The sequence below is a fragment of the Lycorma delicatula genome, chromosome 6 (assembly GCF_047948215.1).
Source record: "Lycorma delicatula isolate Av1 chromosome 6, ASM4794821v1, whole genome shotgun sequence".
Lineage (NCBI taxonomy): Eukaryota > Metazoa > Arthropoda > Insecta > Hemiptera > Fulgoridae > Lycorma > Lycorma delicatula.
In genome coordinates, this window is record NC_134460.1 from 84,657,239 (window position 1) to 84,671,605 (window position 14,367).

The 14,367-nt window shown below is 28.8% G+C and overlaps 1 protein-coding gene across 3 annotated transcripts in view; it reads right to left on the minus strand.

Annotated features, from left to right (window-relative positions):
- The window catches only part of LOC142326712 (synaptic vesicle glycoprotein 2B-like), a 28,231-nt gene that overhangs the window by 251 nt on the left and 13,613 nt on the right, over positions 1-14,367 (minus strand). For 2 of the 3 annotated variants that reach the window (XM_075369357.1, XM_075369355.1), the window contains 5 exons: positions 12,841-13,003; positions 11,953-12,074; positions 8,775-9,183; positions 7,988-8,333; positions 3,895-4,022 (listed from right to left, as the gene is read on the minus strand). In XM_075369357.1, the coding sequence (XP_075225472.1) occupies positions 8,177-8,333; positions 8,775-9,183; positions 11,953-12,074; positions 12,841-13,003 (851 nt within the window). In that variant the 3' untranslated portion in view covers positions 3,895-4,022; positions 7,988-8,176. Of the gene's footprint in view, positions 1-3,894; positions 4,023-6,024; positions 6,185-7,987; positions 8,334-8,774; positions 9,184-11,952; positions 12,075-12,840; positions 13,004-14,367 lie in introns of all 3 variants that reach the window. The other variant, XM_075369356.1, reaches the window with a different exon arrangement.

Sequence of the window (14,367 nt, forward strand, 5' to 3'; positions counted from 1 at the left end):
AATTAACTGTTAATTAGTACAAATGTTTTGCTATAAAATACTTAGAACAAAAAAAACAGAACACTGCTAGCACAGTAATGTTATAATACATGATTAAAAAAAAGCAACTGTTCTAGCACTTGCATGGAAGAATCAATGAAAACTCTGGAATTATATGAAGTGTGGCTATTAAATAACGAGACTAATGTTGCTACAGAAGAATTGCGCATGTGCCAAATTTGTATGATGACATCTGTGTAGCGTGAAGCCTTTTCTTTCAATTTTTGCCATTCCAGTTTCTGTAGACATATTAGTCTGGCCATGGCCTTCCTTTGAATAACATCTGTTTTTTTGTTTTGCTGAAAAAATGAGTGTTTTATTAGAGCAAAGAATTGTGAAATTTTATATAAAACTTGGAAAAACCGCTGCTGAAACTTATATTTTATTAAAAGAAGTATATGGGAATTAATCATGTGCACGACTTTTTGAGTGGTTTAAATGTTTCTAACATGGCCGAGAAGATGTTGAAGATGATGTTCACTCAGGTCACCCTTCTACATAAAAAATAGATAAAAATATTGAAATAATTGGTAAGGTAATCTGATCAGTTAACTGTTCGTGTAATTGCTGAAACTGTAGGAATTTACAAAGAATATACTGAAAAATAATACAACTTTGTAACTGTAATAAATAAATACAGTACGACCGACATAAAATAACATGTTTCAAGAAATTGATTAATAAATATTCTAAGTATATAACTAGTTACATTTAATTATGTGTGTATGTATTTATGGGTAAAACTAATATTCAGAAAATTTAGTTTGATTAATATTAATTAAAAATTCATCAGAAGATTAATGTTATTTCTGTTAAATGGAAATCTTTTAATTTATTATTAAATAAACCAAATAGTTCTATTTCTTGATTATATACAGATCATTGTTATTTTTTAATAATTAATGGCATTTTTTCACACATGTGACACACTTGCAGATTATAAAATCTGGAAATGTTAAAATGATTCATTTATATTCATAGTCATTCATATTTATTATACTCATTATCTCCATCAATATATGAATTTCAGTAATTACTCTGATAAATATAATTTTTGTTTTCTAACATGCGATACATGATTTTAAATTATTTTGATGCTTAAAAAGATTATGAATTCATAATCTTTCTATCGCCCACCATTTTTGAAAAATTTTTTAATTTTAATTAAAGGATTTTTTTCATTTTTCAACGCATAGAGTTAGCATTTTAAGCTCCTGTATTGTATTTTGTTAGCTCATTTTTATTGTTTAACTTTGTTAACATAATTTGTAAGCTATAAATAAACAATACTAGATAAAGAATTAAGTCATATTATGACATCATTTCTAATACTGAAGAGTGAGCCTTCATGAACAAGATTAATCATGTCTGTGTAGGTCGAAACATGTAGCTGAAAACACAGATGTGTTGTTTGTATTAAGCACTGGATTTAGGAATGAATTAATTTTGTTCAGTCTTACTGCTGTCTTAAGTTTGTTAACAGTGCAGTGTCATAATGCCTTGAAATTGTGTAAATGATGTGGATGCCTTTTGTTATGTATGTGGTGAGTTTACCATAAAATGAAATGTAAAAAACATTACACCTTTAATTAAAAAAGCATATAATTTGTACTTTCGTTGTAAAATTGGTAACCAGAATAAGACGTGGGCTCCTCATATAGTATGCACTTATTGCTCTGTATATTTAAGAGGATGGCTGAAAGGTACACAGAAGGCTTTGCCATTTGGTGTACCTATGGTTTGGCGTGAACCAAAGGATCATGTAACCGATTTACTTTTGTTTAACAAGTGTGTTTTGAATTTCTAAACTATCTAAACATACTGTAAAATATCCTTCATTACAATCAGGCAGGCCTGTACCTCACAGTGAAATTATTCCAGTTCCTGAGTCACCTGTGAATGTATGTTTCAAAAGCAGCGATGAAGAATCAGGCAGTTCGGAAGAAGACAGTTGCATTACCTTCCAATAAGCCACATCTTATATTACAAGGTGAATTAAATGACTTTGTTAGGAATTTAAATTTATCAAAAAATCAAGCTAAGCTGTTAGGATCAAGACTGCAAGGTTGGAATTTACTTTAAAAAAATACAAAAATTTTGGGCTTTTGAAGCCAACAAAAAGAACTTTCTCAGTACTTTATTGGTGAAAATAATTTGGTTTATTACACAAATATTGATGAACTTATGTTGCACTTAAGAAAAGTTCATAAACCTGAGGACTGGAGCCTTTTCATAGATTCATCCAAGTATATTTTAAAAGTGGTTCTACTTCACAAAGGTAACAAATATCCAATCACTTATGGTATTAATTGGAAAGAGACATACGATGTGATGAAAGGCGTTCTGGAAAAAATAAATTATAAAAACATAGCTGGAATATATATGGTGATTTGAAAATTATAGCTATTTTGTTACGCATGCAGTGTTTTCTTTGCGAATGGGACTGAGCTAAGGATAAACATTATGTTACCAAAGAGTGGAAGAAACGAGACACCTTAACCCCAAATGGGAAAATATTATTCATGAGCCCTTAGTTGAACCCAAAAAATATTTTTACCCCTGCTTCATATGAAGCTAGGATTAATGAAAAATTTTGTAAAAGTAATAAAGAAGGATAGTCCTGGATTTTTGTACATCAGGCACAAATTTCCAAATGTAAGTGAAGGAAAAATGAAGGAAGGAATATTTGTTAGTCCTCAAATAAGAAGAGTCGGTGAAAGATGTATTTAATTCAGTGTTAAATAATGTAGAAAGTGGAGCTTAGGCTTCATTTAAAGATGTTCAAACATAATTCCAAAAATTATCATGATATTGTTAATCAACTTCTTACTTTATACAGAGCTATGGGATGTAATATGCCTTTGAAAATACATTTCCTCCACTCACATCTGAATTTTTCTCGGACAACCTCAGTCTCGGGCAACCTCAGAAGTGACGAATACAGTGAACATTTCCACCAAGTCATTTCGGTGATAGAAAGCCACTATAAAGGGAAATGGAATATTAACATGCTAGCTGATTACTGTTTGACATTAATTAGGGATGTGCCTGAGGCTATTTATAAAAGAAAAGCTTCAGTGAAATCATTCTAACACAGGTATGGCCAAGCAAAATAATAAATTTGACAGATTTTAACTATTTTTCCCTTAATTTTTTTTGAAGAGTAATTTATTTAAAACTAAGGGCGATAGAAAAATTGTATTTACAGATATGTAATGTATGCAAACAAGCCATTCAAAAAATGGTATCACACTTAGAGAAATATTAAAAAAAAGTTTTTCTGTTGTGTTATTAGGCTCTGTTAGACCTTGTGTCTCACTATCTCCTGAATTCCATATTCTTATTACCAAATGGAAAAAGATTTAGTTGGTAGAACAGTTAAAGTAATATTACTGTAGAAAAAATTGCTTCAGTATAATATAATCATTTGATTCATTATTAATTGTAAAACAGTAGTTCAGTTAGAATAAGTTGTATTGATGAAATTGAAATATAAATTATTCTGTGTCTCATGACATAAATTACTCTGTAAAAGTTATTGTGATATATTATACGAATTGTTTTATAAAATCAAAAACTGTTAATAAAAACATTAACTTTTTAACGTATGACTCAATCGCAGAGTTGTAATATAACATAAATTTCATTTACAAAAATTTAATATAGAATGTTTAATATTGATAAATAAATAGATAAAATAATAATTAATAATAAATAATTCTGTATAAATTGCTGTGTTGCACAGCAGAGTGTAAATTAACTTATAAAAATATAAAAACCAACTTAGTTTTTTTTTTTTTTAGTTTTAGCATAAAAATTATTTTTATGTTAGTGTCTGAAAATTGTTATTCTTACTTGAAGCTGAACATATGTGTATCCATATCAGTATATCACAGTATTTTTCTATGAGAATGCCTGCTATTAAGTGTGTTGAGACGGTACCAATTCTTGAACTTAGGAGTGTTAAACAACCTGCCATAGCTCTAAAATCAAAATAAATAAAATATCAGTATAACACTTTGTACTTATTATTATAAAGTGCTACCACTCTGCCGACTTCCAAGATGGATTGGAATTGTCTATGCCTTTCATCCAGCAGGTCATATGAATCCAGTCAGGCGTGGCATTTTCAATGTTATAAAAATTTATATTTATCAGCGGCTGTAATTGGACTAACCATCCAATTATAGGTTGCTTAAAAAAAGGAAATAAAATATTATTCTCAAGAATAGCAAGCATTCTATGCGTACCAGATTGACTGGAGAAAGTGAGGAGTGAAGTTATTCCTCTCCTCGGCAACATTTAACATTTTTCACTTTTCTTTTAACTTTTTAACACTTTCTCTTTTCTTTTAACTTTTTAACACTCTCTCTTGAACTTAACATTTGTTGCAGATCAGAATACAAGCCATTAAAATTCAGACAATAATTAGCCCTATTTATGGACAACTTTATTCTCTGTGCCACAGGAACTGATTGAATATTGTAATTATTACTATCATAGAAGCAACTCTTAATGGTGCCTCTTGTACCCCAGATGCATAGTCACTTGGAAGATTGGGACAAATAGTGTAAAGCAATAAATTAATGTACCTCAGGAACAATGCATAAATTCAGAGTGTCTGGGCTGAAGGTATCCAAAAGCAACAGATTAAGACAACCAGTTAATACTATCTATCCTTATTCTTTTTAAAAACAGCAACTCGCCAAGTTTTAATGTAGCTTAGTCAATTTCAATGTTATGTGCATCTATTACACCTCAGCAGATGTCTAGACAATAATTTAACTTACCAGATGTTTAGGAGCATCTGTGGTGTTATTGGGTTCAAAATTCTCTTTTTTAAATCAAACAAATCTCAAACTTTTCTTTGGTACACACAACTTTCAATTTCAATAAATCCCCAAGCAGAAAAGTCCAAAGCAGTGATATCTAAAGATCTAGGTGGCCATGCAGTTGTTGGACCTCCTTGTCAGATCCAGCATCCAAAGGAAAGTGTTATTAAAGAATAAAGGAATATCTCGATGAAAGTGTGTTAAAGCACCATCTTGTTGCTGAAGCCTGCAGGAATCTGAGATGTAGCAGAGTTCTCAAATATTTCGAAGTACTGTGTCCTGTCACAGTGGGGTACTGAAGACACCTTCAGTACACCAAATTCAACAATTGTTCTGTTATCTTTCCTGAATGAATGAAAGATTGCCTCATTACTAAATAATAATGACTCACAATAATTAGGATTGTTTTGGACTTGGTGCATTCCTCTGTAGTAAATTGATATTGTAGGCACGATCAGTAGAATGGGGAATTTGCAGATCTTAACTAGCCCATCTAATTGACTTTCCAGGACTGGCAGTGAATGCATTGTGTACACAATCTACAGTCTCATCACTAACTGAAACTTATGGATAATTTCCAATATGTAGACCATGCTTCCAGTCTCTCTTAAAGTAGTATCCCATTGATGAATAGACTTGGATATAGGATGATCAATATTCCATTCAGTTTCTACATGCTGTTGAACACGTGTAACTGATTGAAACTTTACTAACCAAAGCATGCACTGAACCTTCTGTTGTGGGGTCCACATGTCGACTGAATACAATTGCATTGCGAGTCAGTTTGCCTGCTTATGCATATGCTGCTGACCTTAAGAATATACAGAACAAATCTTAGAGATATTATCTGTTGATTGAGCCTGTGTTTATGAGATACAATGACTGGTTTTCTAAATATAGATCATTACTTACTTTAGGCTACCTTTATCCCAGAACCACTGGCATTACTTATTAGCAGCAGAATTGATAGATTTGAAGTTTTTAAACTACTGGTTATTTTTTTAATTGTCTTACAAAGCATCACATTTTTATAAACATCAAGTTACATTGAATATATATTTGCACTAAAAACATGCCATTATGCAAATTATATATATACATACATACATACTGTGTTAATAATTTATATATAAACTTAAAAATTATGCCTTACCTAAGATTTGTTGGAAAGAAATCGACGACGAGGCTGTTAATTAATGGAAATATAGCACCAGTAAATATAATTATTAGACTACTTTTAATTGGCACTGTAATAAGTTGATTGGGTATCTTCTGTGATACTACTGCAGCAACAGTACACAAAGTTAAACCTCCTGTAAAACATGAAATATAAAATTTACTAAATCTTATAAAAAAAAGTTATGTTTAGTTATTAGATGTATATAAAGAAAATACAGTCAAACCTCCCTAAATCAAACCTCCTTAATTCAATATCTACTAGTCCCCTTGAAAAATCCTCTTTAAATCAATTTAAATCACCTCCTTTATTCAAAAGTTTTGGGGATTTGATATATATATATATATATATATATTATGTCTTTGATGAAAACATTTTTTAAACATTTTCAATAAAGAATTTACATAATGAACACGATTTGCAAAGCATAGATAGCAGCAATAAATTCAGTTTAATAGTCTATAAAATCAAGATGAATTTGTAAACCCTTTCTCAGTTTTAGAAGAAGAATGGAGTGTAAGTTGTAAAAACTTTTAACATTAGTATAGACAAAATTTCATTTGACTTGTTCACACATTTTGACGATGATATTGCAGTTAGGATTAGAATTTACAGTCATGCCAAGAATCCAGCACCCTTTTTTGAAATTTTAGAATTATTTCATTGGGATGATCATGGAGACTGTTTAGGAATGCCTGCTGATTACAGTGAGAAGTGATCATTATAGTTAGTCCTATGGCCATTAACACTAGCAAAGAAAACTGTTGTACGTGAGTGGTTCTGTAACACCTACAGCATTTTGTGTAGTTGCATCCTTTAAAGAGAAAATTATTAAATAAGTAAAAATAAAAACAGTTAAAATCAGTTTATATATATATATATTTTTTTTTAGCTATTTATTACTGCTGAATAGAAATATTTCACTTAATATATGTCATATTTGCCTTTTTATGAGCATATGTATGGCTGCTTTATTCTGTACGGTAATAATGACATAATACTCATTATTATGTGATTACTTCTTTTTTCAATAAGAGTTACTTCTTATGTTGATATTATTATCTTTAGTAGTCACCTGTTTTTAACAGATAGTTTGGAAAAAAACAGTTGATGTTGTTATTGAGTTTTCTATTTATCTTCTTTGTTATGTAAGTTATCATTCATTATGTGTGCTTAGTATTTAATTATTATTGAATACATGGAAAATTACCTCATTCATTTTTTTAGTAATCACCCACTCCTCATTCTCATTGTTTTTTTTTTTATATTCTTGCATCAACTTTTTTAATTATTGCTGACTGATTATCACTGGAAGATGCTTTTCAAATTACACTGAATGTTATTTTTAGTCATATTCAACAAAATATTTTCTGCCAATGATGATTATCAATTAGAAATGCTGAGTTTTCTCAGTCCTAAGCATTTTCCATGTTTTATTGTAGTTTTATTCTTCATTTATTTGCTAGTCCTCCAAATCTTATTTTTACTTCTATAGTATACAATGTTTTTGGTTCAAAATTATTAATATTAAATCAAAAACTAAAATTGACTTAAACAATCTTATTACTGATTTCAAATACTTTTGTTGATTGAATTTACTGCTTGTATTTATGTATACTGACCTCCATGATAACATTTTAGCTTCTATTCCTTCCATCTGCAAATTCTTGGTTCAAATCTCAGTTATGTGTGATGCTTTTTATATGCTGCAAAATTTAATGTTTATTCCCAATTGTAAATTGGTATGATATGAGGAAGAACATCCTTCTGTAAAAACTGTTAAATCCAATTCATTTAATTTTAAAATAAGTCTTAAAAAGATCCTACTTCAGATTAATGTTTAGTAGACAAGAATATTAGATTTGAAATAAGAGTTTCATTACGAATAGCAGCAGTATATTATATTGAAAAAAATGTATCACTATTAATTTATACTTACACAAAAAGTATTTTCTATGAAAATGTTTTATGATGATTACAATAATAATCCAACTTGAAATTTGGCAGAATCCTAATATCATAAAAGTTTTATAAACACTTGTATCAATATCTTCTATGCAAGTTTCTTTAGCAGCTTTAAATAAATATGTGGTCATATCTGATGTATTAAATTCATTTTCAGTCATTATTAATTTTGTTTCTTTAATTTGATTGATTGATTGATTGATTGATTGGTTACATATTGTGTTAAATCACAGAATGTTCCAACATCTTTTCCACTTTCCTTTTCGTACAGGCTCATTTTATTTAGTGCTACTGGTAGCCAGACATATGTACCATTATTACTGGAACATAAATTATATTTTTATTATTTATCTGAAGTATAGTACAAGGAAAATAGTTGTAATTTGACATTACTATTTTATGAATGTAATTTTATTATTTTCTAATTTAAAGCATTTTTTTAATTGTTTTCCTGTTATTTTATTACAATAAATTAAAAAAAAAAAAAATCGCTTATAATATTTTTTAAAACAAAATCATTAGAAACCTGTGTCCTCTAATAATTTATATGTAAATATTGCTGAATTTTTTATTATTATTGTGATTTTTTTTTAATTATTGTTTAATTTTATTATAGTTAGTAAACTTTAATTTATTTAAGCATGTATTTCATTCTCTCTAGAAAACTATTCAATTCTGATCTTTATAAACACATACTATATATAACCGTCTAACAAATTATTTGTGAACAATACTGAAATAAAGAGGTGCTTAAAACTTACCTAAACAATGTTGTGAATAATGATAAAGACAATAGTAAAAAATGTAAACGATGTGGTTTTTTTAATAGAGGAAAAGTCTGATCCCACATTAAAAAAAAAAATGCCATAATTTTACTTTTATCATCTCTTATTTTTCCAATGTGTTCATTTGATTTAATATTGTTTATTGTAAAACTATCATCATTGTTATTATTATTTGACTTATAAATTGTATGTAAAACCTCAATTGCTTTTTCATTTTCTCCTTTAGCAATTAAAAATTTTGGACTTTCTGGTGTAAATAATAATAAAATGGCAGATAGAATGCTTGGTATTCCGTTAAAAATATAAAACAATCTCCATGATTTTAAAGTTAATCCAGGATATAATTCAAATGTCCATTTTGATGGAATTGTTAACCATGCAACAGCTGAAAATAATAAAAGAAGTCAAAATTTTTGTATAAAATTCTGTATCACCTAGTTATAATTTAATTGTTGTTTACCAAGTTATAATATTTTTCCTTTTTTACATTACAGATAAACTGTAAATTGGTGTAAATACTATCATTTAAAAGTAAAAAATATGCACAAGTATGATACCAAAAAGATATATCTATATTCTACCAACTTTATAAAACAAATATCTGCAGAGAAGTTGATTTTACTTCAGAGAATGAAATTATAAACATATATGCCTAGTTTAAATGCTTTTAACTATTTTCAATAAAAATTTGTGACAAATAGAGACCTCAGAAAGCACTAACTAACCAGAGCTAAAAAAAAAAAAAAAAAAACAGTGAGTGATCTTTACTAAATGTTTAAAAAAGTATCTTTATAAAAAAATTGTAACTGCATATAAGCAGTACAGTATACTATAATAAAATTGTTTTACAATATATTTACATTTCAACCATTACTCTTCTTTATAGGCTTGCCGCTATAAAATCATTGCAGAATAGGTACAAGTATGGTAGTTTCATTTTTAAAGACAGCATAAGTACACGTGAATCTGATCCATTCCTTCGATTATCTTTTAATACAAACAATAGTAACTATGACACTCCCAATGAACATTTCAATCCTCATCCCCGATCCTTCGCGGAAGCAGCAATGGGAAACACATAAGGATTCAATTACACTTTATAAATTTGAGAACCTAGCAAGCAACGTTTTGTTATTAATTCAACAGATTGGGAACCTTCTAGGTCCCAATGTCATAATTAGGCCTGTCCAAACTTCTTTTAAAAATTATTAACATGGAGCAAATTATAGCTTCATAAATAAATAATGAAAAATCTGTCATCAATTGTTTGATAATCTGTAGATTGCCCATATGTTTGGTATTTACTTATTTAAACTAAAAATTTAATTGTTTTTTTTATATTATTAATTCTTTTTTAAATTTTGTTGAAAATAAACAAAACTACATTGAGTATCATAAATGGAAGACATCAAGTTAATGTTATCTTAGTTTTAGAGCAAAGATATTTTAGTTTATTTTATTGTTAATATATCTTTAATAGCACAGTGCTGTATATCATGCTGCATTATATATGCTGAAACTAGGAAAGAACTTTTCTAGTGATAACTATTTTGCAGTATTATTACTTATTATTTCATTAACATAATTTTATTGTTATACTATGTTTGTTTTTATTTATTTCTAAATTATTCTGAATGAATTATTGAATGTATATCTCTAAAAATAACAAATTGTATGAATTTAGAAACATAAAACTGAAAGTATTTTTTTACCTGTAATCAAAGGCATTCAGTGTGTGCACCATTAGTAATTCATAAAATATCAAACTGGTTATCAATTTCATGCTGTGTTTGTTGTAACATATCCATATCTATGAGTTCAAATGAAAAAACAATGCTCTCTGTAAGGTCATCAATATTCACTACACAAGTTTTATATTCATTTTCCTTGATGAAACCCCATAGAAAAAAATCATATGGAGCTATATCATGTGATTGAGGTAGCCAAACAATTGGTCCATCACACCCAGTCTAGAAATTTGGAAATTTGTTGTTGAGGGATAATAAACTTAATGTGTCAGTGTTCCATCTTGTTAGAATATAATTTCAAGTTGTAGATCTTCAAGCTCAGGGTAAAAAAACCCTTCTAACAAGACCAGATAGATATTGGTGTTGACTGCTGTTTCCGCAAAGGAAAAATCATGAAGCAGTCCGCACCAATAATTAATTTTTGAGCTATATCTAATATGGTGTAACATGTGAGTTCTCCATCCCCGTATTTCAATGTTCTGGGTCTTCACTTTTCCAGACATGTGAAACATATCCTTGTCTGAGAACAAAACCTTTTTAAGGTAGCAATCATCATTTTCAATTCTTTCAATCATTTTCACAGCAAATTTCTTTCTAGCAGTGTGATCTTGTGGTGTTTTGGTAATTTATAAGGATTCAGTCTTAATTGTTTCTGCAAAATATCGTAAATGGTAGATTGTGGAAGATTTAACCAGTGTGCTGCACTCCAAGTTGACTTCCCAGGGCTGTGAAGAAAAGACTGACAGATGATCTCTATATTTTCATCAGAGTTCTAAAATTGTGTCACACTTATGTGTCTGTTTTGTTTTAATATACTACTATTTGATTCATCTGTGGATTCATGGCGACTTATGTGTACAATCACAGCACTGTCCTGTATTTACCAAGGGAAACTTTATGAGTTCCCTATTAAAGAGAGCCCAACAATTCATTAATAGGACTATTACTTTTTTCCTAATAAGCCATCAAAGTTCAGATAATTTTCAGACACCCAGTGTTACTGTAGTTGGAGTTACTGCATTTACGTTGGTTCTGTAATGCATCATACCACTTATGATTGTATTTTTATAAATTACATATTAAAAATAAAGCTGCATTTAAAAAAAAATGTAGTGTAATTATTATTGTTCTGCAGTACTCCAGTTATTTCTTTAACTGGATTAAAATGAATACATTCTTAGTATTTGTTCTATCTCATTTATTTGTCTGTATCATTTTCTTCTTATAGATATTATCTACATCTGTTATTTTTCAAAAATTTTTTGAAGTGTTTAATAATTTAAATTAATAAAAGACGTACAGCTATCACATTTTCACAAAGTTGCTGTTGCAAATAAATTTGATAATTCATTTTTTATTTTCACTTAATTTGAAATAAAAAATTGTAAAATATTTTGGTTACATACCTGGTAAGAGTATATAAGAAGAAGTTGCAACCAATGACACAATCATTAATGATCTTGGTCGGAAATGTGTCGGTTGAAATTCACCAACGAATGCATACACAGATACAACACCACCACAAGATCTAAAATATAATAATTTTTGCTGAATAATAGTTTTATGATTAATAACCTTTTTTATTGTTAGATGATAGTGCACTACATTTAATTATCCATTTACTAATATGATCTTAGTGCATCATTTGCCTACAGTTTTCTTAATTTATTTGAAAGGATGATAACTTGAAAAAATTGTCTCCACTGGTCTTAGACAGCAAGCTGTAGGACAGCTAGTTATTATTAAAATAAATATATATTTTATACTTATTTTCTAGCTTATAGAACCACTGACTAATAGAATAATAAAATGCTATATTTTAATATTATAATAATAAAATGTAACTAAAATTGACTCTATTTTAATACTCATTTTGAATCATTTAAAAAAAATTTTGAAGAATATGTATACTTTTATTTTCACAAAAATTATATTATTATTTTCAGTATTACTACTTGATGCAATTATATTATTTATAAGCTTCATCCTTTGACTGTGGTTGTAACGAAAAATTATTTAAGGTTCTCATGCTGTATGGAAAATATAATTAAATTAATTTAATGATTGTTAAAATCATGATATAGGCCCAAGATTCTTCTTTTCATAGAGAAGAAATGAATTACATAACTTACCACGTATCAGTTACTGTATCAATTATAATAAACTCTCAGTAGGTAGATGTGAGACTGTAATTCAGTTCTTTTTATTTATATGTAATGGAACCAATTTCCAGTATTGCATTTAAATAAATATAAAAAACTGTAGAAATATAAGAGATTTTCATTTCCACTTACGCTACTCCATTGAAGAACCGTAGAACTAGAATAAGGTAATAACTAGGTGTTAACATTGTGATTAAATATAGTAGACCATCACATAACAGACATCTTATTATTATATATCTTCTTCCCAAAGTGTCAGATAAAAATCCCCATAAATGAGCACTCAGGATTAGTCCTGAAACAAAATGAATAATTATTAAGATTTTTTCTTTAATATATTTTCATGTTTCATTTTTGTCCTGATATGATCTCTAATGGATATAACTATTTCAAGCTATTTCAGAAATCTCTGAGCCCAATAAACAGCAATATTAAGTGTTGTTTACTACTAAATAGTTTTAAGTGATCTTACATTCTGGAATTGGTTGTCTTCATCAGTAAAAAATATTTTCTATAGTAGTTTTTTTTTTTAAATTGGCTGGATTCAATGTCAATTGTAGAACATTATGAAAGAGTTTTAATTCCTGCAAAAATTTAAAAAAATTATTTGAAACCAATATGTAAACCATATTTTTTATTTATTGATAATTTACAAATGTAGTGTATGTTCTTTTTTCAGTTTCAATCATAATGCTGAATTATTTCTATAAATAAAAAATTCTATCCATTTAGTTTAAACATATTTTAAATTATGCATTATGTTAATATGCATGTATTACTTTTATATAAATATTATATCCTTTGCTTTTTGCTGAAAGTAAAGAAAATATTGTAATTACGTGAACAACCTTTCCTTATACGAGAGGTTATCCCTAAAATAAAGACTGTTTCATTGTAAAAAAATGTATTCTTAAAACTTTATAAATATTTTTTATTTCTCTTAAACTACATACCTTATACTATTTCTTTATATAATCACCACATGAATTTATCGTAGCAATACACCAGCTTTTTTAAAAAAGTTAGGGTTCTAGTACAGAGGAGATAGAAGAACAATTTCTAACATTTACAGGAACCAAACAGCAACAGTAATAATTGAAGAACATAAAAAAGAAGCTTCAGTATACCCTCGTCGTATTCTTCTGTCACCAGTCCATTTAGCCACTGATTGCATTTTTAAGTTCCTCGTCACCCGCGAATTGCTTACCACTTAATATTTTTTACAATTTCCCAAACAAATTATAATCCTGAAGAAGTCCGGACTATATGGTGGACGATCTTAAATTTCCCATTCTTAGTAAATCAGGTGTCGGATCCGCTACATATGGACGTGCAGGAGACGAGGCCGTCGGTCAGCCGTCCACGTCGCCGATTTTGAATAGCGCGCCGTAACTTACGTAGAGTTTCGCAGTAGGCTTCTACTTTTATAGTCGTTCTACGTGGCATGAAATCAATCAGCAGTATGCCAAACCTATCCCAAGGGTCTGTAGTCATTAGTTTGCATCCAAATTGCTGTGGCTTGCCTTTGTCGGTCTGATTGATGATTGAGGATGACGACATTCACTTGGCTGCCGTTTTCTCTCAGGCGTGTAATACAAATTCCATGTTTTATTGCCGGTAACAATTGAATTAAGGAACCCATACCTTTTTCTGTGTAGC